Below are 26,100 nucleotides of genomic sequence, written 5' to 3' on the forward strand. Positions count from 1 at the left end.
CTGATCAAGTAATGATATCAGGTGGAAGATGGCGTCGCACAGATCGATCCTACGGCTTCATTTTTATGTCTGCCTATCAAATCAAAACACATGTAAACAATCAACCCTGAACAGCTGTTGAATGAGTCGTGTGCATTGAAAGTAGCTCCGTATTTACAAGCGTAAGATGCATCGTTGAGACTTGACCGTACACCATTACCAAATTAGCCTAGAATATTCCCATATATGCCTTGACAGTGAACTACATCATCCCCTCTCGCAGTATGCACCTTCATTTCGCATCCAGACTTGCAGATGGTATCGGCACCTTTGTCCAGAATGTTTCCCCGGTAACTGAAGCTTCTACTTGTTGAGAGCTCTATCAAATACAAACACGTACATTTTACAATGATTGCGAAGAAGACTCTCCAAGGATCACTCAAATTGCCAGTTCAATCCTCGGTGATTCATACTGGGCTCTCCAAACTCGTCCAAAGAATTAACTTATCATCGAAAACGGCCAATGTTCTTGAAATGAAACACCGTGTGGTTCCAACTCCTCCTTTGGACTCTTTCTTATCTACCAAGTCACGTGAAACATTGAAGTTTGCCCTCGATCGATCTCTGATGGATCTGACTGGTGGCCAGATTTTATGTGAAATGCTTCGAAGACAAAACGTTGTTTCTATCTGTAAGTTGATCCTGAGCAGGGAGAGGGGAATTAGCTTTTTATTTTCTATGCATTGGTCGATGATATAGGAACTGACTACATAAACAGTGAGTAGTTGGATATCCCGGCGGGGCGATTCTGCCAGTCTTTGATGCTCTGCACAGCTGTCCTCATTTCCAATTTGCTCTTCCGCGACATGAGCAAGGGCAGGTCATATGGCGCAGGGATATGCCCGCATATCCAGGAAGCCAGGAGTTGTCTGACCACCTCGGGGCCGGGCGCGATTAATCTCATCACGCCTTTACAAGACGCGCTGAAAGATGACATTCCACTGGTCGTTCTCACCGGCGAAGTTCCAACATATGCCATAGGCACAGAGGCCCTTCAAGAAGCGGAGGTGATTGGTATCACGGGCCCTTGCATGAAATGGGATATCCGAGATCTTGCCGCTCAAATAAATGATGCATTTCGGATTGTCATGAGTGGACGACCGGGCCCTGTCCTAGTGGTACTACCCAAATATGTGACCAGTGCAGTTCTTCAAGTTCCCGCTAGATTTATTACAACACAATGCCTCTCCAAATTGGACAATATCATTTTACGATCTGATGTCCTCAAAGCGAACCGATCAGCTAGCATCGAAATATGCGCAGATCTTATCAAAAAAGCTCAAAAACCTGCTCTTTACGCAGATAATGGGGTGCTTTCGTGTGCCGAGGCCCGAAAGTAATGGCACAATTGTCTGAAATTGCCTGCATTTCTGTTGCCACCAGTATTCTTGCCATTGGATGCTTTAATGAACACGATCCTAAGTCACTTCAAATGCTAGGAATGCATGGTACTGCATATGCCAATAAGGTGATCCAAGCAGCGGATTTGATCATCACTTTGGGCGCACGCTTTGGTGATCGTGCCATAGGCGATCCCGATCGTTTTGCTCCTGTTGCAAGAGCGGCTGGCAAAAACCAACGGGCGGCATCATAAACTTCGAAATCCACCCCCCTCATATCAATAAAGTCATCCCGTGAAATGAAATGTTCAAGGAGATGTTATCGCCAGTCTAACTGAATTGCTTCCTCATATTCGGAAGTTGAAGAGCAGATTGAAGTGGATGGGCCAAATTCCTGAATGGAAGAAGACATTCCCGATCAAGCCGACGCCTCCAAAGGAAGTGACTCAAATATCTCCCGAGTGAGTCATTATGCGTCTTAGTGATCTTACTGAAAAACTAAGCAAGCGAGTCACTATTACTACTAGTGTTGGGTCCAATCAGATGCGGGCGGCTCAGTTCTTCCGATGGACTGCGAATCGTTCGTTGATCACTTCTGGAGGAGCAGGAACTATGGGCTTCGGGCTTCCTGCAGCCATTGGCGCCCAAGTCGCACAACCTGACGCAATGGTCATTGATATTGATGGGGATGCATCCATGAGTATGTCGATACAGGAAATGGCTGTGGCCGCGCAGTTCGGGATTAACATCAAGATTTTGGTACTCAACAACAACGAGCAAGGCATGGTCACACAGTGGCAGAATCTTGATTACGACAAGCGATACTCCCACACGCATCAACGAAATCCAGACTTTGTGACGGTTGCTGAGGAAATGGGCATCAAGGCTCATTGGTTGGACGCTGTGTCCCATATCCCAGATCACAGATAAAATTGAGTGGCTCATTCGCTCAGAGGGTCCAACTTTGCTAAAGGCGAAGGTGGACGAGAAGGTTCCTGTTTTGTATGCCTGTGGCTCCAGGCATCCCCATGGCTGGGTCAGCCCGCAGCAGGGTTATGTGTAGATAGTTCCAGGCCCAGATAGCTTCATCGGATCATCATCTCCTGCACTATCATCCGATCTCCCTCCTTGTATGGTAGAATTCCATACCCTCCAGTAGTTCCCGTGCTTCCGCGGGTTACTTCCGACAAGGCATTAGATGAGATGATCATCAATGACAGCCAGATTAGCACTACTAGGAAATAGGTGTGAAGATCATTTCCCGATAGTTCTTGCTATGCGAATGCTTTGTAGAGAAATGAATGGATTATTTAGGCTGCTTTTGCTTTATCTATCGGCCTAATGATTCGAGATCGAGGGTCGACAATGCATATTTGCTGCACAAACGAGCCGGGACGAGCCGGGCCGAGCGGGTGGGTTTCACAAAGCTAAACTGACGTCAGAAAATTCACCTGAATGGAACAAACACCGAGATGTATTCATTCGAAAATTATCGGCAGACCACACCGCCTTCACATGCAATGCGAAGCCTGTGCATCGAGCTGGAGTTGGCAATGAGCTCCAACCAAAATGCCTCGCGCATATGAAAAATATGTTGCGAAAATTTTCAATATGCCATTGAATCCTATTTTGTAGAAACCTGCATTTTTAAAGGCAGAGTATGGTGTGGACGACGTGGTACGACATCTGCCATTACGTATCTCAAGAAGCATTCATTGCTCCAGTAATGGATCGCAGGGCGGCTATCCAGCTCAATATAATAGTTGTGCTTCCACAAACTTGCATTTGGATTACAATGAATATGATAAAATATGAACCTGCTTTTCTGAAATTGAACACTCCGCAGTTTCACATATCTGAAAAAACTAGCTACCTTATGTTGAGCAATATGGACCTACATTGTCTCGATTTAGGGATTGCTCGATTCATGGAATATGGTGTGGTGATGGTAATCCCCGATAAGCTTGATCCTGATCATCTTCAAGCTGCAGCCTTTGAATTACTAAAGGCTTGCCCAATATTGAATCGGAGACTTGATATACTTGTTAGCGTACAGCCTATCCTCCTAAGGGCCAGAGCTGACATTCGATGCCATCTTGCAGAGAGGTCTGTTGATTGAGAATACGGATGATGAGGTTTCACGTCGTCTTTTCTGGCGATCGAAAATCTTGTCTTGTTCTTTGGGTGATTTCCTGCTCCCTACACGCAATAGATCAGGCACATATACCCCTAAAGAAGATATCGAATCTTTATTAGCTTTTCCAAACGATATGAAAGACCTTTTACGCCCCCCCTGTGTTATCTATAAAGGCTGCTTTTCTCGACAATGCGTGTCTATTGGGCTTCTATGTCCAACACCCTCTTTGTGATGCTGACGGTATGTTTTGTGACTCTTGATGTAGAATGCCGGAAGTTTCTAAATGTATCTATAATATTTAGGATTGCACCGAATTATCGACACCTATAAGTCCGTTCTCGCCGGCCGATCCGCCCGGCCATTCCTACCACGCTTTTCTATTGTCCTCAAAGATAACGACCAGTCTCTGGAAACAAGCGACATCAAGCTTTCGACCTCAATCTCCCCAGCTAAACTTGCACAGCTCCAATTGGAAACCGTTCTTGTGGGATGGAAACCACTAATCAGAGCTGGAATCAAACAGACCTTTTCCAGCTCACAACAAGTTCAAAGCTCTTATCGAGTCTCTTCTTCTGTGATCAATAATTTCAGATTGCAAGCCATGGAGAATGGCCAAAGAGTGACTCTCAATGACCTTCTAATGGCTTTTATCTGGAAGGTATGTACGATTCAAAAATCCAAAATTAGTACTCTGGGGAGTTTCTAATTTTGAATCAAACAGGCGTCAACCGCATCCCAATCCTGGAAGCAAGATTCTTCTCATCAGAGATATCCAGCATTTTCCTTTGTCCTCAACATTCGAAGACAGATCAAGCAAGATACGGACCTTCATAATCCTTGGGTCATTGTTCAAGTGCCCAAGCCGCCTCACAACTCTAGCCTTGGGGTGAAAAACATCATTGACCTCGCTGCGCATATTCGTGAGACCATCCGCCATGCGCGTACAACGGATTGCCTTCGCCCAATCATTGATCACCATAAACGTTCCCTGGGGAAGCCACTGATGCTTGATACGGAACTCCTTGTGACCTCATGGTCGCATATATGCTTGTATAAAACAGATTTTCAATTGGGCAAGAATCCAACAATCCAACCTGAGTACGTACAGCCGTTTGTCAGGATGCCTGGTCTATTCCGAAAGCTTGGCATGCGCATCGAAAACACTGTTGTGACCAGTCAGGATGGCAATGGTGGGTTCTGGATACATGGAAATCTAGAGGAAGTTGTGTGGGGGAGTCTGGCAAGCATTACAAGCTTGATTGAGTAATTGGGCTGGCTTTCCTACCTAGGCGCCTGTTAAGAATTTTGGATTTGGATTAAAATTAATGGTCCTTAGCTGTCATTACGCGTTCGGTCTGTTGATATGGTGTCTAACAAGCTTGATAATGACACTGAATTTCAGCAACCCGCATAGCTTAGAGCAGTGGGTGGTCTTGCTGGTTTTTTTATTTGCTTTGGATTATTTAATGTGCAAGCTAGCAAACAAAAAGTGCGAACATGGATGGAATTCTACGAAAAAGCCTGAATTTTCAAGATAGCTGTAGATACCACACTAGCAATAATAATTGGCAATAAAAATATAGCAGATATAATTGGAGTTTGAAGTTTTACTATTTGATATATCAAAGGTAGATACTATAAAAGGGATACAAGAATTATGCTTACGGAAGAATACTACCACTAATATTATATTCAATGTTATAAAGCCAAATAATTGATGAGGAATGATCGGTGATACTAGGTAAGCTTTTTAAAACCTAAAGACAAAATACACAGTAACCCGTAGAAGTATCAGAAGAAGAATCGCCATATTGGCGTGGTGCCTCTGCACTGAACCATTCAATGAAGGCTGCCGCATAGGCGACTTCACTCTTGGCTTCGGTAAATGGTTTTCCATTCTCCCAAGTAAACAAATTCGCGATGTCGTCCACATTTTACAAAATGAGATCATTCCATTTTCTTAACAGCGATGACCTCTCACCTAACGCTATCTGGCGATAGGTAGGGAGTGCATCGTGTGCTGCCTTGATAATCCTCTCGGTATTCGGAACGTCGAATTCAGAGCAGTTTCCAATGAATTTCTTGGTTTCAGGATCTTTTTATTATTCATTAGAATCATTTTCGCAAATAGACTGCCAATCGCCAAGCTCACCAGTGACTGCGAAGGCTTTGCCAGATTGGGCGCCAATCCATTGACCGTTGACAAAACATGCATCAATGAGCAAAGACTTGTCTCGTAGCTGGATTCAAGATGAGTATGGGATAGATAGACTGCCTGAATAGATGAAGTCAAAACTTGCTTGGGGAACGGTGTGAGTCACTGCGAATGACCTGACTCTGTTGCAAACGCTCAACCCTCGTCGAAGAGAATTGATTGAAAGGCGGAAAATGATTTTCTTTTGAAGTAATATGAAGGGGGATGAAGATAATATATGTTACCACTTCTCTAGCTCCAGGGCTCTATCTAAAATAAGAACATTGTGCCAACTGATCTCTTGTCATCGCCATGTTGATTGCGGGTGTGACGGAGCCCGGCAGACGTGACCCGGAAACCCGGCCCGAGCGAGAGTATCCAAATATGACTATTTCCATCATGTGTGAGCCGACTAGCATTTTGCTATGAGTTTGGGAATGTGGGTTGGATTTTCCAGTAACTTTTGCGACTCTTTGCCGGATGTAATCTCAACTCGGGTACAGGTACCCGGCGGGTCGGATTTGCTGTTACAACCAATTTCCATCTGACATGGGTCCTTCTATGATGATTCAAAATTTGACTCATTTGAGGCTATAATTTAACAAGACTTCGACTTCAGAGTTTCCAGTTTGGACTAGGACATGTCGCTTGTCTTTCATGCTACGTACAGCGGGAGCAGTTTCCAGGTTTATCACAAAGTCGACATCGACTGCTTTATAATGTAAATTTTATTTGATAATAAAATTTTAAATAATGAGAATCAAATACATTTCATTGAAATTTAAATGGGCACTTGAAATAGCAGTACGACTTATTTTCCAGCCTCCAAAGCATTCGCCATATCTCCCAATGTATCGAAGCGCCAGTCAAAAATACTTTGTGAAAGATTGCCCATTGTGGCTCCAGGGCGCTCAATCCAAACAGACTTGATCCCCATTTTCTTTGCGGGGTGATGATCATGAAATTGACTTTGGGCAGTCTGTAGAACCTCGGAGGGCTGAATTCCATAGGCGGATTCCGCGGCATCCAACATATGCTGAAAGTTGCGCAGGTCAGGCTTATAGGAGCCCACATCTTGGGCAGTGATGACTTGGTCAAAATGGAAACCCTGAAGGCTTCCAGCGTTGGTCTTGGCAAAGGAAGTACGATCAACGTTCGATAGTACAACTAGCTTGAATTGCTTGGATAGGCGCTTAAGAGCCTCGACGGTGTCGGGGAATGCGGGCCAGTGTCCAATCGATTCGCCGAAAGAACTGCTCTCAGTCTGGGTAGGTGTCTCTAGTCCCAACCGCTGGCAAAGTTTCGGATGAACAGTAGTCAGAAGCTCGTGGTAGGGCATCTCAGGAGTCTGTTTTTGTTGCTCTCGCTCCAACTCGTGATAAAGAGCTAATAGATCTTGTCGTGCAGATTGTGCATTATTCTTGGTCAAAGTTGGCTGGAAAGCATGGAGAATTCCCCCTTCCCAGTCAACTAGAGTGCCGTAAACATCGAATGAAAGCAAGCGATAGTCGGAAAGTTTCGACATGATGATTGCCGTCCGGGAGAAATGCGGGGTGTTTTGGGAATAATATCGGAAATGGGGGATAATACAAAGGTCCGATGGTTTTGGGAGCCAAGGCATGGGATTTGCAACTTGAACAGCTCTTTTAAATAACATTTTACTTCCCTTCCGGCAGAAAAGCCTGCTATTCGGGTACAATCACCCGAGAACCAAATCGGCACAGGCCCGCACTGTGCGGGGGAAATCATGGAGAAAATGTCGCAGAAAGCATACTCACAACCTTGGGAGTCAATTTTTCTCCACAATCAATCTCGAAATTAGTGAATCATAACAGCATACTCAAGTTAGATTCGTCGCCGGAGAAAAAAAAGTCTCAAGCGCCAAATCGAACCCTTGTCACTCAATCTGAAATAATTATTTACCAAGTACTCTAGTGAATATGATTCAGATAACCATGTATTTCGACTTCACATATCAACTAGCATCATTGGTCTAGTGGTAGAATTCGTCGTTGCCATCGACGAGGCCCGTGTTCGATTCACGGATGATGCATTACTTTTTGTATTTTTTGGCATTGTGTTTTTGGCGCCCAGTGGCGTAGCGGTTCCACTACTGGTTCCACTAGGATAAGGGGCAGTGGGCCTCCTTTTTTTATCCAACTAGAATATCGTAATCGAATTTCGCTACCATCTCTCTACCACCAATTAGGCATAGCCTGCTTTTTGCTCTTCAACTAAAAAATAGACTTCGGCTTCCAACTTGTTTGTCAAAGATAACCTAAAAGGTAGCAGGTATATTCCAAGGTTGTGGCCCAATTCGCGTAACCAAGAGGTTTCTAGTCTTTCAAGGATTCAATCGCATATTGTAACACCTTCTGGACTTTTTGAATCATCACGTCGTCAACAATTTCTTCCTGCCAGCTGAACCCCAATGCAATATTCCCATCTGGGCCGGTAATTGCACTTATCTTAATTGCCGCACTGCATGCACTCGAGCTCTGACTGAAGAGCATACTCTCGATCCTGAAATGTGAACCATCTCCGCCAGGTTTCGCATTCAGGCCAGTTCCAATATTAGAGAGCTCAAAGGCTGCTGCTCTTTTCTTGGTGAGCTTTTCTCGCATCCAGGAATGCATGTCCGAAATTGTGCCTAAGTAACCAACAGGCATGTCTCTTCCCTCCATGGCGAGAGTCTCGCGAATCGCTTTCTTAGTATGAAAAGCATCGTCCCAGTCAAATGTGGGTTTTCTGTGATAGACGACCGATAGTGATCCGACATAACATCCCAGACTGGTAGCTTCTATCGGCTGTGGAAGAAACCGTCGCAGAGAGACTGCGCAGTCACCCTGCAGTATTGTATATTGAGAGGGGAGAGCAGCGAATATGCTGTGCGCCAGTAGCGCTTGAAGTGTTGCCGTTACTGAACATTTGTTCCTTATACTAGAATTTCTCAACACTCGCGTGTCTTTTTCAGTAAGCCATATCGATCCGAAGCGAGTTTTCACAGGTGTGGATTGAGGTGCCCCCGTCCAGCTTTCTGGGCTCGGTTCATGATAAGTGCTCTGGGATAGATGGAAGCTATCGGATATTGACAGATTGCACATTCCTTCCAGAGGTGGAAGTAGTGTTGTGGATGGGCAAATGACAGTATTGACTGGAAGGTCTTGGCCCGAGTATCGGTGCATGTATTCTTCCAATTCTTGATGGAATGAATGAGCGCTCTGGGTGTCCATGAGTGAGTGGTGAAACACAAAAATCAAAGTGAAGGTATCCAAGATATTCCGGTGATTTATCACAGATAATCTCCAGAATGGGAGAAGGCTAGTGCCAGCTCGACTTTCAAAGGGAGTATTGTGTTCTTTTTCGAGAACCTTGTCCACGAAATCTCTCCACTCTTCATTTGCATCGTCCTCGAAAAAGCTAACAACATGGTCCAAATCTAACGTCGGAAGACGGACGAAGTATGGCTTCGTCGTTTCAGTAGCCCATGGGATTGTTGAGAGAATCGGATGTTTCGCTATGAGGGCTGTCAGGGCATGGAAGAGCGCCGGCTTCACTGCGACCTTGCCGGAAGTCTTGTAGCGGGCTGTTAAAGCAACATTGAGATATATTCCCAGGTCACTGCGAGCTGCGGAGTATCTCTCGGCGTGGCCTGATTCATGATGGTTAATTATATCTTCAATCTAGAGAGAAAGAAATTAGGTACGCTCACCTAAAGGCCGTAATTTGGCGAACGTGGGCTCCAACGATTGTTTTTCCATGTTGATGAGAATCAATATCTTAAAATCAGTCCCTATAGTAATTCCGCACAATGAGCGATAAAGTGAGGCGAGACCGGCGTATTTGAATCGTTGCCTCGCAGCACGACCGGGTCGCTTCGATTGTCTTCGGAGTCGTGAACCGGCTACATGTACCCGAGACTAAGGTAGCCCCTGCTGTATCTTGGTATCATCCACACTCATTGCAAATTTATAATTTTTCCATTTCAAGTTTGTCAATTGAAGTAATAAAGAATTAGATATTCCATGGAGCTCTCCCTTTCGGACTTTCCATTCGCTACGAGCCATAATAACGACGTGTGGAAATACTGTAAGCCAACAGGATAGATTCAATTAAAATAACCGGTCGCTATACCAGAAATATTCATCTAATCATTTTGAGACTACAGGAATTTCCGCCGTTAACGCGTTAAGAATTAAAAGCGCATTCTTACGCGGGATTGATCGCACGCACGGATCGACATTGCATTGTCGCGGCTTATTGTCAGCACACGATGAAAATGGCGCGACAGAATGCGTGATGTGTCTCAATCAACGAAACAAGGGGTAGTGGCGAAGGTGATCGTAGATCAATCACACGGGTACAACGGGATCGAAACAGGGGTAACGTTAATCGTTCTAGAAGGCTTGGCCAAAAAAAAATTCGACCAGAGAGAACATGGTACAAAGCAACTACGAAGTACAGTGGAGTCAAATGGCAATAGTAGATCCAAATACAAATAATGCGAGGATCTTTGAGGAACCTTCAAGGGAAATAGTCGCGACGGATGTAGTCGGAACATTTGGAGACCTTTTTTGGCCGCGTCTGAGCCCCATTCTCCTTTCTGCCCAAAATGCCTCATCACGTTGTCGGGGCTTCTATGCGTGATTATTCCAGTAAGATTACCGATCACTCGATAGCATAAATAGGAGAACTTGTTCAGCTTCCCGAATTTTGTAGTAATATTACAATTTTCAATTAGTTGTCAGGCTCATCATGTCCGGACAACTCTCCAAACATTTCCGTGGATCGTCTAGGACGTCCAACGTGTATGGATCGCGATTTGCATCACAGTATATGCCGGCGCAATGTTTCCCGGAAGAGGAAATGCCCAAAGAGGTTGCTTATCGTATGATCAAAGATGACCTGATCCTCGATGGACATCCCATGTTGAAGTATGCAGAGACCATTTCCGACGGTTTACAAAAAAGCTAATAAATAAATAAAGCCTCGCGAGTTTTGTGACAACCTACATGGTATGAATTTTATGATTATCCTCACCTTTCTATTGACTGCCTCTCTAACAGCTCACAGGAAGAAGAAGCCGAAAAGCTCATCGCAGAATCCTCCAACAAGAATGTCGTCGACCAAGAAGAATACCCCAAGTCCGTCGAGACCGAGCATCGCTGCATCAATATCCTAGCCAACCTTTTTCACGCCCCGACTGAAAACAATGAGACCACGGCCATAGGAACTGCTTGTATCGGGTCATCGGAAGCAATAATGCTAGCTGTCCTAGCTATGAAAAAACGCTGGCAGAACGCCCGAACGGCCGCAGGGAAAGATACTTCGTCACCGAACCTGATCATGAGCAGCGGCGTACAGGTTTGTTGGGAAAAGGCAGCGCGGTACTTCGAGATCGAGGAAAAGCTTGTTCTCTGTACTTCAACGCGGTATGTTATCGATCCGGTGCAAGCAGTGGAGCTCGTCGACGAAAACACGATCGGAATTTGCGCCATTTTGGGAACGACATACACGGGCCAATACGAGGATGTCAAGGGCATAAATGATATCCTTGTGCAAAAGGGACTTGACACCCCTATCCACGTCGATGCAGCTAGTGGTGGATTTGTTGCTCCATTCGTGAATCCAAATCTGGAATGGGACTTTTCATTGTCGAATGTCGTTTCTATAAACGTCTCCGGCCACAAGTATGGACTCGTAAGTCTACCTCTGATTAAGATCAACATTTGATGCAGTTTCCTGCCCACTTCAGTCATATTTAACAATATTCAGGTCTATCCCGGGATAGGCTGGGCTCTCTGGCGCTCATCTTCTTACTTACCCGACGACCTCATCTTCAACATCGACTACCTAGGCTCGGATCAGCTAAATTTCACTTTGAACTTCTCCAAGCCTGCCTCTCACATCATCGCACAATATTATCAGATGATCCGTCTCGGGAAAAGAGGATACACTGCTATTATGGCTAACCTCACTGATACAGCGGACTATCTCACCAGTCAACTATCCGGTCTAGGGTTCATCATCATGAGCGAAGGTGGTGGCCAAGGTCTTCCAGTCGTGGCATTCAGACTCGGGCCCGAGCAAGGGGTTCTATTCGATGAGTTCGCCGTATCTGCGAAACTGCGTGAACGCGGGTGGATTGTTCCTGCGTATAAAATGGCCGCCGATGCAGGTATGAGTATGATGCGTGCTGTTGTGCGGGAAGAATTTAGTCGGAGTCGGTGCGAAAGCCTTGTTGGTGATATCCGGTGGGCGTTGAGGGCTTTGGTTGAGAGGGAAGTTTTGAATGTTCAACGGTACCAAGCGTGAGTCCTTCCTTGCTCAGTCTGCCTTGATAAGTATTGCTAATATTTCGCAGGTTTTTGCAGACTCAAAGTCAGAATTTGCTTGGGTTTAGGGCGATGTGTTTAGAGAAGACTTGTGTGTCGGTAACTCGAGTTGAGGAGAAGGTTCAAGTTTCAAGTTAGAATCTTAGTGGTCATACTAGTACACAGTGCATGGCAATGGTGATCATGACAGTGAGGATATATCCATGGATTACAGCATATCGCTCGCAGCCTGGAGTTCAATATTTAGGCAGGTTTTCGCCCAGGTGATTAATAGAATGCATTTTCTAGATATCATATAATGGATAACCCGGTAGATACCAGTAGTCACCACACTCCCAAGGCAAATTGATAACCGGAGGGACTGAAGAGAATGGATAAATGTAACAAAGTGTGTGAAATGGCCATCGGAGTAAACAAATTTAGTCTATCTACATACAGTTAGTTAGTTAGTTAGTGGGCGCGGGCTGAGTTAGCACAGGCGAGGCGTGAGGCTATGACAGGGCTCCGCTCTCAGTGTTAATCCTTCTTGAGATTTCGCGCCATCACAAGTGGGCTGCCTTCGATCTTGGAGAAATCATGCGCATCCAGACACGCTTGGCGAGAGTTGCGAAAGCTGGGTTCAGCACGGGAAAACATATCTTTTTCGTAGGCCGTCAAAGACGCTGAAAGAGAGGGCACATTGAACGACCTAGAATCATCAGCATCATGGGCAGACAAGAAAGGGCTTCTCTCGATTGTCATACTCCAGTTTCTCCAAATCTACCCTTTTCACCAAGTCCAAAACATCAACAATAGCGTTATTGGCTCCTTCGCCCCGGACTAGATATAGTCAGTGATTGTAGATGTGGCAGTAGATTGGGACAAACATACACATCGTCATCGTATGCGCGGAATCCCCCACTAATACAACGCGAGGGTGTGCATGTTTCCGACCGAGTTGGAACATCCAATCTTCAATACGAATGGATCGCGCCTCTGCATCAACGGGCAGCTGCTGCACAAGTGATCTAAATGGCTCGGCCCAGTTATCCGACAGCCTTTTCATCAGCGCGATGCGATCAGAGTTCTCTTGCGGAACATTTATTCCCTTTATATCAGCCCAGGATACAATAATCTGGACATGATATCGATCCCGACTGCTCTCATCGAAGTTACTCGGTGTATCAAGGACTGTTAATTGATCCGATTAGCCAATTTCACAATGAAGAGTGCGGGGACGTACAGCTGAAGAAAAGAAAGACGTCCGTGTCAGGATGAGAGCCCTGGAAGATATAAGGGTCGATATTTTGCACGCCTTTCATCTCCTCTGCTGAGTAGAGTGTCGATGCACCAAGTAACTGGACCGGGAGTGGATTCATCGCAGCATCGGGGTAAAGAATTTGTCGTGTACGCGACCGAGCACCATCGCAAGCGATCAAAAGCTGTCCATTGTATTCGGTGCCGTCGCCAAACCGTGCCGTCACCTCCTCTGTCGTTGATTCGATTGATTCGAGGGTTTTACTCCACTGCGCTGATCAGCTTAACTGTTTCATCCCTGTATTCTCAGCCCGATTTGAAAGTACCTTCACATCCAGCCCCGTCGTCAATAATTCTCTCAACCGCCCCCGATTGACCCTGATGCGCTCCTCTGCATCAACGCTGTACAACGCTTTACCCGACTTGAGATTAAAGAATTGAAATTTCCCCACATCACCGCGTGCGGCGGCATCTTTGTTGACGAATGTTTCCGGGAATCGCTGGACCAGCTCGTCTGGCAGTAAAGAACGCAGCGCAGGGAGCGACCAATGTAGTGTCAGACCCCAGCCACCAGTGCGGGCATCAAGGGCGGAGTCGCGGTCAAAAATCTGAAAAGGGATTTGTTTGCTCTTGAGATGCTGAGCGAGGATGAGGCCTGAAATGCCAGCGCCGACGATAAGGATCGTCATTGTGTCCAACTATTGTACAGCAGCTGTGCATGCATGTAGTACAGAGCTTGTGTCACCTGTAAGAGGAATACAGTTTGCTAACCGAAGGGACTGAGGGGAATAGCTGAATGGAATGATGTATCTGATATGGCTATTGGAGGAAGGTATGGGATGAGTCAGCACATTTGTGCCTAATACGTAAGGCCATAATAGGGCACCTCTCGCAGCACTCCCACTGTACACCGCACGCAGTCTAAAAAAGCAAAGTCATTAGGTATATCCTCTAGGAAAAGAGATCGGGCAAGAAGAAAAATAGGGGAAAGACCAGTACAATCAGGGAGGGCGTCTCATTGGCATGCTGAAACATAGTGATCGTGTCCCGAGACAAGACCCCGTCAGCACCTAATCCCGTGGCATAAACATGCAATACGACTAAATACTACTTTGTATCTTACGGAAGGATCATGCAATGCCATGCATTCGGGCAAGTTTAGCAGCGCCTGCGCCCCGATGTGGACTTCCGAAGCGTCTAATGCACCTCTACGGAGCATATTATATTGAACTTCCAGCCTGCCAGCCAGCCCTGGAGGCATTGAATTTTCTCCGGTAAAAAGGCCCTTCGCATAGGATTCCCTATCCGTTTCCATTTGCCTAATTCATTCACCCGATAGGGTATTAACAGCCTGGTCGAAGGATCTAGCAACCGGACTCCGCCGAGCGCCCATTACCGACCCACGATCAGCGGCGCGGCGTCAACTTAATCCTTGTCGTTGCAGAGAGACTGGCTAAGCTCCCCCCACCTTAAGGGAACAGTCTCCCCTAGGCGTGCAGTAGCTCTGCCAAAGTGGATCAAAGTTCTAGGCAAACACCAATATGACTTGTGGATCGTGCGGTCCACTTGCTGGGGCCGAAGGGTGCAACCGGAAGCCCGACCCGAAGCGAAAATGCATTGAGTTTGGCGTGGTTTGCATCCCTGGCTAGTTTGAACTTAAGCAAAAGTATCTTGCTTCAGCAGCAAGCAAAATGAAAAATATCCCGGAAGGTTATGATGCTAATGCCGTCAATAAATTGGTTCAGTTGGGGGCCACGATCCTTCCGAGTGCTGTAGCCCTGGAGAATACTACTGTAGTACAATTCCTTTGAAGATGTACTACTAGTAGTAAGAGCGGGCCGTAATCTCAATTTTGTCTTAAATTAATATCAAAACCAGACTCAAATATATATTACAACCATCGATTTCAAATTGCCCTCCGCCCAAACTTTCTAGGCGCAAATCCTACAGGGTCATCCAATCAGGAACCTTTAGGAATTGCGAGAGTGTCCCTCGACACCCGGTACTCAACCGTCATTTCAATTCCCCCATGCGATGGCTCATGGCTGGACAGAATTAATTCCTCGCTCGGCGTACGTTTTGGCGCACTAGCGTGCGATTGTAGCTGAGAGCGCCCATCCTTGGTCCAGTTCTCCATCGCGTAAATCTGACCATTACTGTTATAGTACTTGCGGCCACTATTAGAGCGGAAATCGCGTACATAGCCCTTGAGAAGAGGTGCGAGGTACGGGACACAAGTAACGATATTCTTGTAACATTCGAAAGTTAGTAATTAGATCGCCTTTCGTAGGATGAAACGAAGGGAGCAGATCAGGGGAGAAACATACCCCCACGTTAAACTCGATCGTCCCCCAAAGCACCAACATGGTGGAATTTCCGTCGCCAAATGCGACACGGTGGATCTGCGTCAGGCGAAGGATTGAACAGATCGTCGTAAACAGCCCCAATAAGAAAAGACAGACCACGCCTGCCTTTTGCGCGGGCTTTATATTGAGTCGGAGTAGCAGCGGAATTGGTAGGAAAATAATGACAACATCGCAAATGATCGTGAAAATTGCAAGGCCGTAAAATGTCGCGCCAACAGGTAGGCAGGATCCAGGTTCAGTGGGGATCCACGCTTTCGACACTGGTGTGCAAGTGAATATCAAGATCAAAGCTCCCACAATATGACCCGCAGTCGAGAGACCGATGACAATCCAGATCACTATCCTGTAGATGCTTTTCGAGGTGCCCTCTAATAGTCGCAGGTAGCTGAGGCAAAGAGAAGTTTTGAATCCGGCGATGCCAATTTGGTAAAATGGACGACCTGCGTAGTTAATCTTTAAATGAGTTTATCAGCTTCATTTCCTAAAGAAAAGCAAGTATTATTGTATTGAGATCTGTTTACCTTGGTGTATGTGGCCAAATTAGCCTTTGGTCGCAACTTGAGCGGAAGACCGAGTCCATATCGCGATTCTGTTCATTTACATTAGACCTGCGGGGAACTCATGGACTGGAGATTTCAATCTCACGGGAAATACAAAGAGCGCTGTAGATAATACTAAACACCTGCATGCAGTCAGCACCTAAAAACAAATGTTTTCCAAGGTTATAGAGATAGAAACTCACCATACTCATAACCATCACATAATCCGCTGCTCCAAGTCGACTCGCTTGCGCCCGCATAAACAAGCGCAAACAGACTGTGATCACCATCAGTATCGTTAGACTCAGGCATACACCCAGAATCACAGGATACTGGGACGCAGCCTCGACCTCGGGAGTGGCGTTGTATACCCATCCCATCGTGGCAGTTAATGAGGCATCGATGAAGGAGAATAATCCACGTGGAGGGAACTGGGATCGATAAATCTGCGAGAAGGTACTCTAGCGCTCTAGCGAGAAGTTCTTTGTATCTTCCATGTATGCATGGGTAATCAAAGGATCCTTGGATGCATTGGTCTAGGGAAAACCTTCGCCCCTTGCGCCCGAAACCCCCCTACCACCAACCATTGTTCCTCAAAGGCTAGCAATTACAGTTTCAGTTCGCGTAGGACACCACCCCCATCAATCTAGATCTACGGAGAACCTACAACCGAGAAAATTCAACTCCACCGGGGCAGTCGACGATTAGCGATCCTGGTATCGGGGAATCTCGCCGATCTCGTTGGTCGATGCGCAGGATCCAGTGTCTCATAGTGCTTCATTTCCACGTTGGTTGCACAGGGCCAATGAGACTGATTTGTGAGCCCCCCAGCTAGTGCAGAACTAACTCATTAGATTCACTCCGTACATAGTACATTTGCCGATACTACCTTCGTACATGCCAGTACAAGTGCCATCTGTACGTAGCATCTCTGCGAAACTTTGTTGTTTTAAACTTTGCCATTCACTCCCCCTCAACAACCAGCACACCCCAGCTTCATAATCAGCACACCCCAGCTTCATCTAAATTTCTTTTTGCACCCCCAGGCTTGGTACTTGAGCCCTGCGATTTCGCAGTTTCATAGGAAAAATGGGCGAAAAAGAGCCAGCAGCTCAAGCAGTAGACCGCGACGACGCGGTCGTCTACCTTGAGGATCACCATGTGAACGCGAATGTCGATCTTGCGGCGCTGCGACGAAAGATTGATCGTCGGTTGTTGCCGTACATGTTTTGCTGCTATGTTTTGCAGTTCTTGGATAAGGTCATGTTGAATGTAAGTTGAATCGAGTCCGATTCTGATTCCGCATCTGTCCCACCCCGGATCTACCCTCGCTGGTCGATCGGATCGTCGTGCACCGACATCGCATTGCATCCCGTACTCACATCGTTTAGTATGCGGCTGTTATGGGAATCAAAGCCCAACTTCATCTCAAAGGAAACGAGTTCTCCAACACGGCATCCTGGTTTTTCATTGCGTATCTCATTGCAGAAGTACCGAATGGTAAGCCATCCCTTGCTTTGCATATGTCACCATATCACATCACATCACATCTCCTCCACCGCAATTTGAACGTGACTGCCATGTATAAATACTGAGACCGGTGTAGTTTATTTCTTGCAAAAAGTCCCCGCGGCGAAATGGCTCGGAGGCAATGTGTTTTTCTGGGGCGTTGCGGCGGCAGCCTCCGCTGGCGCAAAGGACTACAAGACTTTACTCGCTGCGCGAATCTTCTTGGGCATCTTCGAGGCCACGATCGGCCCTTCTTTGATGCTAATTAGCAGTCAGTATTACACACGCAGCGAGCAGGCACCTCGCTTCACATTTTGGTATATGGGACTAGGAGTCGCACAGATACTTGGCGGCATCATCTCTTTTGCCTTCCAGCATGTCCAGCATGCCCAACTGGAAGGATGGCGTATCATGTTCATAGTGTTAGGTCTGATAACCTCTATTGTTGGAGCATTGACGTTCTTCTTCATCCCACGACACCCCAATCAAAGCAAAGTGGCTGTCGGAGGAAGAGAAAGTCGCGCTCCTTCAACACGTCAGTTCCAACCAGACAGGCGTGTGGAGCACAAAGATCAACATCGAACAAATCGGCGAAGCTCTCATCGACCCCCAACTGTGGCTCATCACCTTGACAACGATCCTCATTTCTGTCTCCAGCGGCGTGGTGACAACGTACTCCGCAACCCTCATCGCCGGCTTCGGCTTCACAGGACCCATCTCCGCTCTCTTGAATACACCCGGAGGTATAGTGAGCATCTTTTTCACGCTACTCGTCGGGTACGGAATTCGCAAGACCTCCAACCGCTGGGCCTGGAACGTCCTATGCACAATTCCCGGAATAATAGGCGGCGGTCTGATGTCATTCCTCCCGAAAAGCAACACTGCAGGCGTTCTCATTGGCATCTACCTCGTCAACGCGATCGTAGCCACCCTCCCAATCCTTTACCAATGGACCATGGCAAATACAGCCGGTCATACGAAACGCGCCTTCGCAAGTGCCCTTGTCGCGGGCTCCTTTTCTGTGGGTAACATTATCGGCCCGCAGACTTTCCAAGCAAAAGACGCACCGGATTATCGGCCTGCGAAGATTGCAGTTCTGGCAACTCAGGCTGCTGCTGCTTTTCTCTCGGTCGTGCTGTTTGCGTACTATTTCTTCGTGAATCGTCGCCGTGATGAGCATAAGGGGCATGTTGATGATGGCATGGTTGATGAGACTAAGTGGGCTGGATTAACGGATAAGGAGAACCCCCATTTCCGGTATGCGTATTAGGGAATGCGTATGAGAGTGATGTGATTAATCCAAAATCGGGGTCGAGTTTGTATGGAATTATTTGATGTAGTACACAAGGCAATTGGAAGTGTTAATTACCCGCTGGCTTTCATTTTTCGCATGCTTCATTATAACTGGCTAGATTCCGTCCGCTCGTAAATAGTTCAGATAGCCAACCCGATGGGTAAGACATCTTCCTTTGGTGTTTATTCATTTGGAAATGCCTCCGAGACATTGATGTAGACTTCTGGAAGAGACCCTTCCTTATCACCGGCGGGAACTTGTGTCCTGGCCCAGGCATCAGCCAGTAGCTCTTGGAGATCCTCTGGATCCATATCGGATGTTTTGACACTTGATATATTATATGTTTAATTAAAAATGCGTACAGTTAGCTGGATTTGAAGGGGAATGACATACACGAGCGCATGTGAGAAAGGGTGCCCCTCTGGAGCTGGAACGTGCATGGCGCTATCAACTTTGTCACCGACCACGGTGAGTGTTTTTGTAACAAATTCAATCAAAAAGCTCTGACTAATATATTCCATTTTCTCAGTTAATTCAAACCCAAATGCTGGTACTTTGTAGATTGAGAAAGTAGTAACAACTTACGTTTCTCCAGGCTCAGCGCCATAGTTATATTCTTTGGCTTCCGGGGCCGCGAAACTGACAAGCTAAAGTAGTTATGTATCGATTAGCACCTAGGTATGTAATAGCAAAATTATATCAATTCAGCAAGCTAGATTGTGCCTCCCAGAGGAAATTCTGTATAATGTGACCTAATAGGGAACGCACAAATTCTGTCTAGTTTAGTAATTAGCCCGAGCTCATGATATCCGCTATAGTAATTGTTTATCTCTAGGTTGTACTTGCACTCATCTTGTTTGTATAATATGTAAGCTTTTTAAACCTTGGACCTTCGTTTGATTCATATAGGCAGATAGCGAGAAAAAGAGAATTGATGATAGCTTCACGCGCAGAGCGAAAATAGGCGGGGGAGGACGGCATTTTTTTTTCGGATTTCCCCCACTATACCGCTTCATGACGTCATTTTCTAGCTTCTAGGACAGATAAGGTGAACTAGTAGTTATTACTAGCAACTAATGGCTGGTCTTAATGCAAAATGCTATTATTATACAGTTATTATCGAAGCTCGTACGGCTAGAATTGAATTGTTTCAAAGTGACATTTTTGCAGTGAGCTAGGATGAGGCTAACAGAATGAACAGAACGAAATGAAACACCTCAAATGCCGCTATGTGGTCGCTATGACTTGAAATAGAAATTTAAAGGATGCGGCGCATCATGACTTCCTCCAGAAAGGCTTCATAACAGAACGAACATAAACAAGAGAGTAAACCATGAGGTAGTTTGTGATGGTGAAAGCAAGGAAGATTCCAAAGTAGGGCCACATCTTCGATTCGTCCAGGCCGATGCTAGCAAGGTACTGTAGTTTAAACGGTCAGTTTTCGTGTTCCATTTCATTCAATATTTGTTTTTGGGAAAACTCACATCGTCTCCACGGCTATATTGGCAGTAACCGCAGGTACCAGTACTGTCCGTATTTGAGAGATATCCAACTCCTTTGCTCGCAAGCCAGGGACCGGCGTATTCGCCGCAGGTCATGTTGGGCGGACTCTCGAAGAGAGTCAATTCACTTTGCGAACAGGTGACATCGGTTCCGCGGAGGACGGCTGTGAGAACACCGCCAATCCAGTAGGTGAAGGGGGTTATGTAGTACATCGTGTACTTCCAAAAAGCGGGCATCTGCTCATGGTGGCGTAGAATGCCGTTGAACAATTCGCACATAATTATAAAGAATGGCATGAGAGTTGCGGCGACCATGGAGTCGGAGCTTGAATATGGTCAGTAAATATATCGAATTGAATGATGAGATCGAGCTTCAGGTACTTACCTCAGAGCGGCGATCCACTGTCCCCAAGATGTAGCGAATAGGAAAAACAGGAAAAACATCAGGAAACTGTACCCAGCAGCAAAACCAAGAGGCAGTCCAACCATGAAGTAATACAGAACATAAAAGATTGTTCCACCCACAATGGCATACGGGATCTCAGAAATAATCTGCGCGGTGCTGAACGCGATCCAGTTGTAGACTCCACTTGGACCCTCTCTCGCCAACCAGATGTCACGATTGAGAATGAAGCGCATGGAGATGGCGTTGATGAATTCGGGAACAAGCATGAGAACCAAAAAGGCGGAAAAGGCCTTGGACTGGAGATCAGTCGTGCTGTCTCCGATTTGGAGGTATGTGAGGCCGTTGATGAGTGCGTGGAGGAACGAGGCATACAAACGCGAGTACGGATACTCTGCTGTTCTATAGAATTGTCGGCTTGTTCGTTGAGTGAGGAGGATGATTTGTTGATAAGTTGAAGGAAGGGATGGGGCCGTGGTCTTTTGGTGGACATTTTCGTGGGAACGAATATCGGATATTTCCTTCTTGACAGTATTTGCGTCTTCGGATTGGCGCCAAATGGACGCCCAGTTGAGATGGTTTCCTGAAGACTTCATACCACCCACCACAACCTCGATAAGGAAATCAGCAGCATTGGTGACCTTTTCAGGGTTGTGTCCATGTTTGGTGAAATATTCGAAAATTGCTTGGCCAGATTCTCCAACGGGTCCGAAGTAATATGTGTTTCCACCTGGGCTTAGTGCGAGCACGCGGTCAAACTGTACGAGTTAAAACATATTCAATGAATGAGAGGCTGGGGACGTATGACCTACCTCTTCGAATTGTTGCTGGTTCGCCTGGTGAATAGTACAGAGGACAGCTAGCCCCTGGTCCGACAACCGGCGAAGGAGAGCAACTATGCTGGTTGCGCCTTGGCTATCTAGTCCACTGGTAGGCTCATCAAGGAACAAAAGCAAACGTGGTCGTGCACAAAGCTCCACTCCGATTGTGACACGTTTCTTCTTTTCGATATCCAGGGAACCGATCACCGCGTTCTGCAATTCCACCAAATCAAGGGTCTGCAAAACCGTTTCCACGTAGGCCAATTTCTCATCTTTCGGGATGTTCTTATCTTGCCGAAGCAGTGCGGAAAATTCGAAAGCCTCTCGGATTGTGCTACTTTCGTCGTGAATGTCCATCTGCTGGCAATACCCGATCTGGCGGTTGAAGGAATCACCAATTGGTTGGTTATCCACATACATCGTGCCAGATAGTGTGCCAGCGCTTTGTCTTTGAGTAAGTGCAGTCAACACTAAGGATTGTTAGATCATATCAGTAATCCACCAGAATTTTAACTCACAAGTAGATTTTCCCGCACCAGAAGCTCCGACAAGAGCTGTCAGAGTTCCAGGCTTACAATATCCATTGACACCATCGAGAAGCTTGCGAGTCTCTTTGCCAATCTGAACGTTGAGTTCTAAGTCTGACCAGGTGAAGGTAGATTCGGTCGCAGCCAAAACCTGGTCGGACTTGACTCCCTGAGCTCCAGCAGGAGGTGCTTTAGGGTCGACCGGAACAGGGGCTGTCTCTTCGTCAACGCCAGAGGTTTTCTTCCGGTTAAGCCATTTTTTCGGGGCTCGGTACTGAATTGGACCAGCACCATCCAACTCCCACTCCATGACTTCACTAAGCCAGCAAGTAAGTCCAACAAAGACGACGGTGAAGAGACAAAGAATGCCAAAGTTGCGCCACACGTGGCTGTAGTAGAATCCGAATTGGCTGGCCAAGTAGTCATCTCCGTTGACGACAGTGCTGCCGATTTTGCTTCCAGCATAAGCGCAGGTCTGGTATGCGATGTCGGTGTAGTTGGCTCCTTCTGGTACAATTGACGATGCCGTGCAGGTGAAGTTGACATTGTGGAATTCGGCAGCCATGACGGACTCGTAGGTGTACAGCGCTGGCGTTATATACTGTAAGAAAGTTAGTCAATGCTTTGGGCCATACTATATCAACTTCACTTACCGCAATCCATCCCACCCAGGGAACATCCTGGATCATTTTGTCGACAGAGAGAACATAACCGCCAAAGACAATGCAGAACAAGACCGACACACCGCAATATCTTAGAGCGACTTCGAAATTGCTCGACATGGCCGCAAAAACGCGGAATTGAGCTGTGAGACAGACCGTGCATGTATAAATGAAGAGAAAGTCGATAAAGAAAGGGCCAGCCTGAAATTATTAGAACCTTTCACCGTATGGATGTTTGTGAGGGGGGTGTAGGCTTACATCTGAACGCAACCCTGCCAAGAAATACATCACAAGGAGATAAAGTATGGTCAGGAACGCGGTGAGAATCATATCCTGCATGACACGAGCCATACAGACAGCACTGGGTCTCACAAAGGCGAATTTCTTTTGTCGACTGAGGATATCTCGTCCCTGCATTGCTTCTTCCAACTCCGACATCTGTAACCAGGCCAACAGGATGGAGGAGTAGAAGAGCACACCACCGCGAGAATACATTCCATCGGTGGTCTGGGGCTGGTTGTAGAACATTGATCCGATCAATAAGCCGTAGACAATGCAAGAAATAAACTTGATATAAAGGGGACTCATGTGCCCTTTGAGTTGCCACATCTGGCGCTGGGCACAGATCACAACCTGACGGAAGAGTGAAATAGTGTATGGAGAGTTGGAAGATACAAATCGAGATTTGTCGTTCTGCAAACTGCGCTTGAACTCCTCGACACTTCCACATTCCGAGTCGGTTTGGCAAGATCCGTTGACTCTGCCGCTGACTCGTTTGTCATCGTAGATCTCCACGGATCGTTGAACATTCTTGAAAGCATAGCTCTCTCGGAAAGCCTTCTCTAACTCAATTAGACCTTTGGGGGCGCGGTCTTCCCAGCCAGCGCGGAATCGTCGCCGCTCAGGCACAGTGATGCTGGTGAGAAAGTCGGAAGTAGTTTGCATCTCAGCACATTCATAGCCCAAGTCTTCAAAGTATTGCTTCGCCTGGCTAGCCGGACCCTGATACAACATTCTGCCTTCGTCAATCAGAAGCACCTTATCCATGAGTTCGTAGATGGCGTCTGAGGCTTGGTATAGTGTCAGTAGTGTAGCTTTACCACAGGTGTCAGTCATGATCCGCAAGCTCCGAGCATAGTCCAGCGCAGATGATGCATCGAGACCACGAGTCGAATTGTCCCAGCAGGTGACCGATGAATCGGTGGCCAATGACTCGATGATAGAGATACGTTTGCGTTCGCCACCTGAGACACCACGGATGTACTCGTTTCCAACGAGTGTGTTCATCGTGTGTGTCATGCCAAACACGCGGCCGTAGATCTCCAGATACCGCGGGATTCGATTCTGATAGCGCTTGGGAGTTTTGCTCTGCAGGGCAAACTCGAGAGTTTGTTTCACAGTAAGGGTGGGAAAGTGCACATCTTCCTCGGGCACGTATGCCACAGCACTGCGATAATGCTTGCGGACTTCATCCGGGGACAGGCCAGAGTAGTCGATGGCGCCTGTTACCCCCAGGAAGGAGGAGTGATGGCCTGCAATTGTGCGCAGGAATGTCGAACATCCAGCTCCTGGACGTCCCAGGACCCTGTTAAAGTTAGCAATAAGCCTAATCTCTCTTCAATCAACAACTTACAGCATCATTTCGCCACTTTCAACGACGCCAGAAAAGTCCCGAATGAGTTGACGTCCATCTTCGGGCTTTTTCGATGATACCCACGGCTGGAATGTCCATTCGTAGATATCCTGGAAAGTCAAGGTACGCCATAAGGCCGTACCTAATGTCTTCACATTGGCATGCCCATCACCCTCGCCCCAGGTCGAAACAGATTGAAAGCTGACTCCCAAATTGGAGCGCTTTTTCCCTCCTTGAACCTGCTCCTCCAGGAACTTGTCGAACGAGGAGTGGGGCTCGGAGTACTGGACCGCACCAGGCTGACTTTTCTCTGTCAGGGTGCGATGGATATCAGCGATGGCATCTTCATCTGCGTGAGAGACGTGGACACGAGGGCCGTGATCCTCAGATGGTTCCTCGTGCCCCGCAGTGAATGAAGGCTGGGGGCGCGAGTGCAGAGGAGCAGGCATGATGAATCCTGATCAAATACTGCTATGATGAAAGGTTGAGGAAAACAAGCATTCGCATGGTTGTGTGATGAGAAGAGGTGGCGATGAAGAGAAGATTTTATCTTATGACAAGCAGAAGCTCCAGGAGAGCCAGAACTTGAACCAAGAATCCAAAAATCCAAAAAGAGGAGCCAAGCTACAAGATGACTCTAAATCAACAAAGAACCAATGGCAGCACCCCGAAAGGACAAACAAAAAAATTATTCATCCATCGGAGACATCCGGTGGGTCCGCCATCAACTATGATCCATGACGAACAAGAAGATCTGATGGCCGGAGGATCTAGCTTGGCCAATGGGAATTCCGGACGGTTCAGGCGGCCACGAGGGAAGTGCGCCACGAGGGACAAGGAACATATTGGCCACTGGGGCCTTTGCGCAACTTTACCCAAATGTGGTAAGTCGCTGGAGAGGGAACCCGCGGAGACCGCGGGAGCCGACTAAATGAGGAAACTCTGAGGAGAAGATCCACCTGGAACCGAAGAAAAAAGCGGATCCAATGTGCATTGGATCATGCTGACAGGTTGGATCGGGCGGTGAATCTCTCGACGCGGCTATTCCCAGCCAGTTCTGGATTGTTTTTTTTAAATCATTTTGTAATGATAGGCAGATATCTGGATGGAGCTGCTGGGAAGCTGCCGCAGAAAGCGATGGCCGATGCAATGCCGATGCGATGCCAATGCGGAGTGCATGGTGGTCAGTGCGGCCTGTCATGAATCCGTCGGTGGATATTACAAGCAGAAAATGTCCGTGGTCTGACATGTCGAAAAAGCAATGGGCAATATGAGGCCACTGGCCCCGGTTATCTAAGGAAATGGCGGTGATGGTTAAGAAGAAGTAGCGGATGACTTCGTCTGCAGCCATGTACATTGTACGAATGAACTTCAAATTTTCACCCAATAGAGTGTTGCGATATTCTCCAGGCTGTTTGACTTGATCATTTCTTGATCTGCTCCTGTCATAAGATCTAATGTGGTAGAACAGAGTTACATCATCAAATTCCGATCCAGCCCATAGTTCCCACCTTTCGCATGTTCGACTCAAAGTTATCAACTGTTGTTAATTCAATTACTACA

At 46.9% G+C, this 26,100-nt stretch overlaps 12 protein-coding genes across 12 annotated transcripts; 6 read left to right on the top strand and 6 right to left on the bottom strand.

Moving 5' to 3' along the window:
• Positions 1 to 845: 845 nt before the first annotated feature.
• On the top strand, positions 846 to 1,379 carry N7533_011468 (Thiamine pyrophosphate enzyme C-terminal TPP-binding; the record flags this gene model as incomplete). Its single annotated transcript, XM_057108118.1, has 1 exon — positions 846 to 1,379. The coding sequence occupies one exon, from the start codon at positions 846 to 848 to the stop codon at positions 1,377 to 1,379; it is 534 nt and encodes a 177-aa protein (XP_056955496.1).
• Positions 1,380 to 1,760: 381 nt separating this feature from the next.
• N7533_011469 (Thiamine pyrophosphate enzyme C-terminal TPP-binding) lies at positions 1,761 to 2,309 on the top strand (the record flags this gene model as incomplete). The annotated part of the gene is made up of 2 exons (XM_057108119.1): positions 1,761 to 1,840; positions 1,907 to 2,309. 2 exons carry the CDS (start codon positions 1,761 to 1,763, stop codon positions 2,307 to 2,309), a joined length of 483 nt encoding a protein of 160 aa, XP_056955497.1.
• Positions 2,310 to 3,705: 1,396 nt separating this feature from the next.
• On the top strand, positions 3,706 to 4,783 carry N7533_011470 (uncharacterized protein; the record flags this gene model as incomplete). The annotated part of the gene is made up of 3 exons (XM_057108120.1): positions 3,706 to 3,756; positions 3,848 to 4,174; positions 4,238 to 4,783. The coding sequence occupies 3 exons, from the start codon at positions 3,706 to 3,708 to the stop codon at positions 4,781 to 4,783; spliced, it is 924 nt and encodes a 307-aa protein (XP_056955498.1).
• A 1,738-nt stretch (positions 4,784 to 6,521) lies between these two features.
• N7533_011471 (Haloacid dehalogenase/epoxide hydrolase) lies at positions 6,522 to 7,235 on the bottom strand (the record flags this gene model as incomplete). The annotated part of the gene is made up of 1 exon (XM_057108121.1): positions 6,522 to 7,235. The coding sequence occupies one exon, from the start codon at positions 7,233 to 7,235 to the stop codon at positions 6,522 to 6,524; it is 714 nt and encodes a 237-aa protein (XP_056955499.1).
• Positions 7,236 to 8,046: 811 nt separating this feature from the next.
• Positions 8,047 to 9,471, bottom strand: N7533_011472 (uncharacterized protein; the record flags this gene model as incomplete). The annotated part of the gene is made up of 2 exons (XM_057108122.1): positions 8,047 to 9,362; positions 9,423 to 9,471. The coding sequence occupies 2 exons, from the start codon at positions 9,469 to 9,471 to the stop codon at positions 8,047 to 8,049; spliced, it is 1,365 nt and encodes a 454-aa protein (XP_056955500.1).
• A 994-nt stretch (positions 9,472 to 10,465) lies between these two features.
• Positions 10,466 to 12,025, top strand: N7533_011473 (uncharacterized protein; the record flags this gene model as incomplete). The annotated part of the gene is made up of 3 exons (XM_057108123.1): positions 10,466 to 10,644; positions 10,777 to 11,410; positions 11,486 to 12,025. The coding sequence occupies 3 exons, from the start codon at positions 10,466 to 10,468 to the stop codon at positions 12,023 to 12,025; spliced, it is 1,353 nt and encodes a 450-aa protein (XP_056955501.1).
• A 536-nt stretch (positions 12,026 to 12,561) lies between these two features.
• Positions 12,562 to 13,970, bottom strand: N7533_011474 (FAD-dependent oxidoreductase; the record flags this gene model as incomplete). Its single annotated transcript, XM_057108124.1, has 5 exons — positions 12,562 to 12,733; positions 12,789 to 12,864; positions 12,916 to 13,215; positions 13,268 to 13,550; positions 13,608 to 13,970. The coding sequence occupies 5 exons, from the start codon at positions 13,968 to 13,970 to the stop codon at positions 12,562 to 12,564; spliced, it is 1,194 nt and encodes a 397-aa protein (XP_056955502.1).
• Positions 13,971 to 15,241: 1,271 nt separating this feature from the next.
• N7533_011475 (uncharacterized protein) lies at positions 15,242 to 16,566 on the bottom strand (the record flags this gene model as incomplete). The annotated part of the gene is made up of 5 exons (XM_057108125.1): positions 15,242 to 15,529; positions 15,609 to 16,100; positions 16,169 to 16,236; positions 16,293 to 16,329; positions 16,390 to 16,566. The coding sequence occupies 5 exons, from the start codon at positions 16,564 to 16,566 to the stop codon at positions 15,242 to 15,244; spliced, it is 1,062 nt and encodes a 353-aa protein (XP_056955503.1).
• A 709-nt stretch (positions 16,567 to 17,275) lies between these two features.
• N7533_011476 (putative MFS transporter) lies at positions 17,276 to 18,965 on the top strand (the record flags this gene model as incomplete). Its single annotated transcript, XM_057108126.1, is given in 4 exon segments — positions 17,276 to 17,458; positions 17,578 to 17,686; positions 17,793 to 18,230; positions 18,250 to 18,965. 4 exon segments carry the CDS (start codon positions 17,276 to 17,278, stop codon positions 18,963 to 18,965), a joined length of 1,446 nt encoding a protein of 481 aa, XP_056955504.1.
• A 206-nt stretch (positions 18,966 to 19,171) lies between these two features.
• On the bottom strand, positions 19,172 to 19,596 carry N7533_011477 (uncharacterized protein; the record flags this gene model as incomplete). Its single annotated transcript, XM_057108127.1, has 3 exons — positions 19,172 to 19,316; positions 19,383 to 19,542; positions 19,575 to 19,596. The coding sequence occupies 3 exons, from the start codon at positions 19,594 to 19,596 to the stop codon at positions 19,172 to 19,174; spliced, it is 327 nt and encodes a 108-aa protein (XP_056955505.1).
• A 668-nt stretch (positions 19,597 to 20,264) lies between these two features.
• On the bottom strand, positions 20,265 to 24,986 carry N7533_011478 (putative ABC multidrug transporter; the record flags this gene model as incomplete). Its single annotated transcript, XM_057108128.1, has 8 exons — positions 20,265 to 20,408; positions 20,474 to 20,816; positions 20,877 to 21,652; positions 21,707 to 22,185; positions 22,234 to 22,843; positions 22,896 to 23,105; positions 23,163 to 24,489; positions 24,538 to 24,986. The coding sequence occupies 8 exons, from the start codon at positions 24,984 to 24,986 to the stop codon at positions 20,265 to 20,267; spliced, it is 4,338 nt and encodes a 1,445-aa protein (XP_056955506.1).
• A 281-nt stretch (positions 24,987 to 25,267) lies between these two features.
• On the top strand, positions 25,268 to 25,468 carry N7533_011479 (uncharacterized protein; the record flags this gene model as incomplete). The annotated part of the gene is made up of 1 exon (XM_057108129.1): positions 25,268 to 25,468. One exon carries the CDS (start codon positions 25,268 to 25,270, stop codon positions 25,466 to 25,468), a length of 201 nt encoding a protein of 66 aa, XP_056955507.1.
• Between the last annotated feature and the right edge of the window lie 632 nt (positions 25,469 to 26,100).

Source organism: Penicillium manginii (assembly GCF_028828005.1).
Source record: "Penicillium manginii strain IBT 31320 chromosome Unknown utg000008l:1.0-3226943.0:1.0-3228205.0, whole genome shotgun sequence".
In the NCBI taxonomy this organism is placed as follows: Eukaryota; Fungi; Ascomycota; class Eurotiomycetes; order Eurotiales; family Aspergillaceae; genus Penicillium; species Penicillium manginii.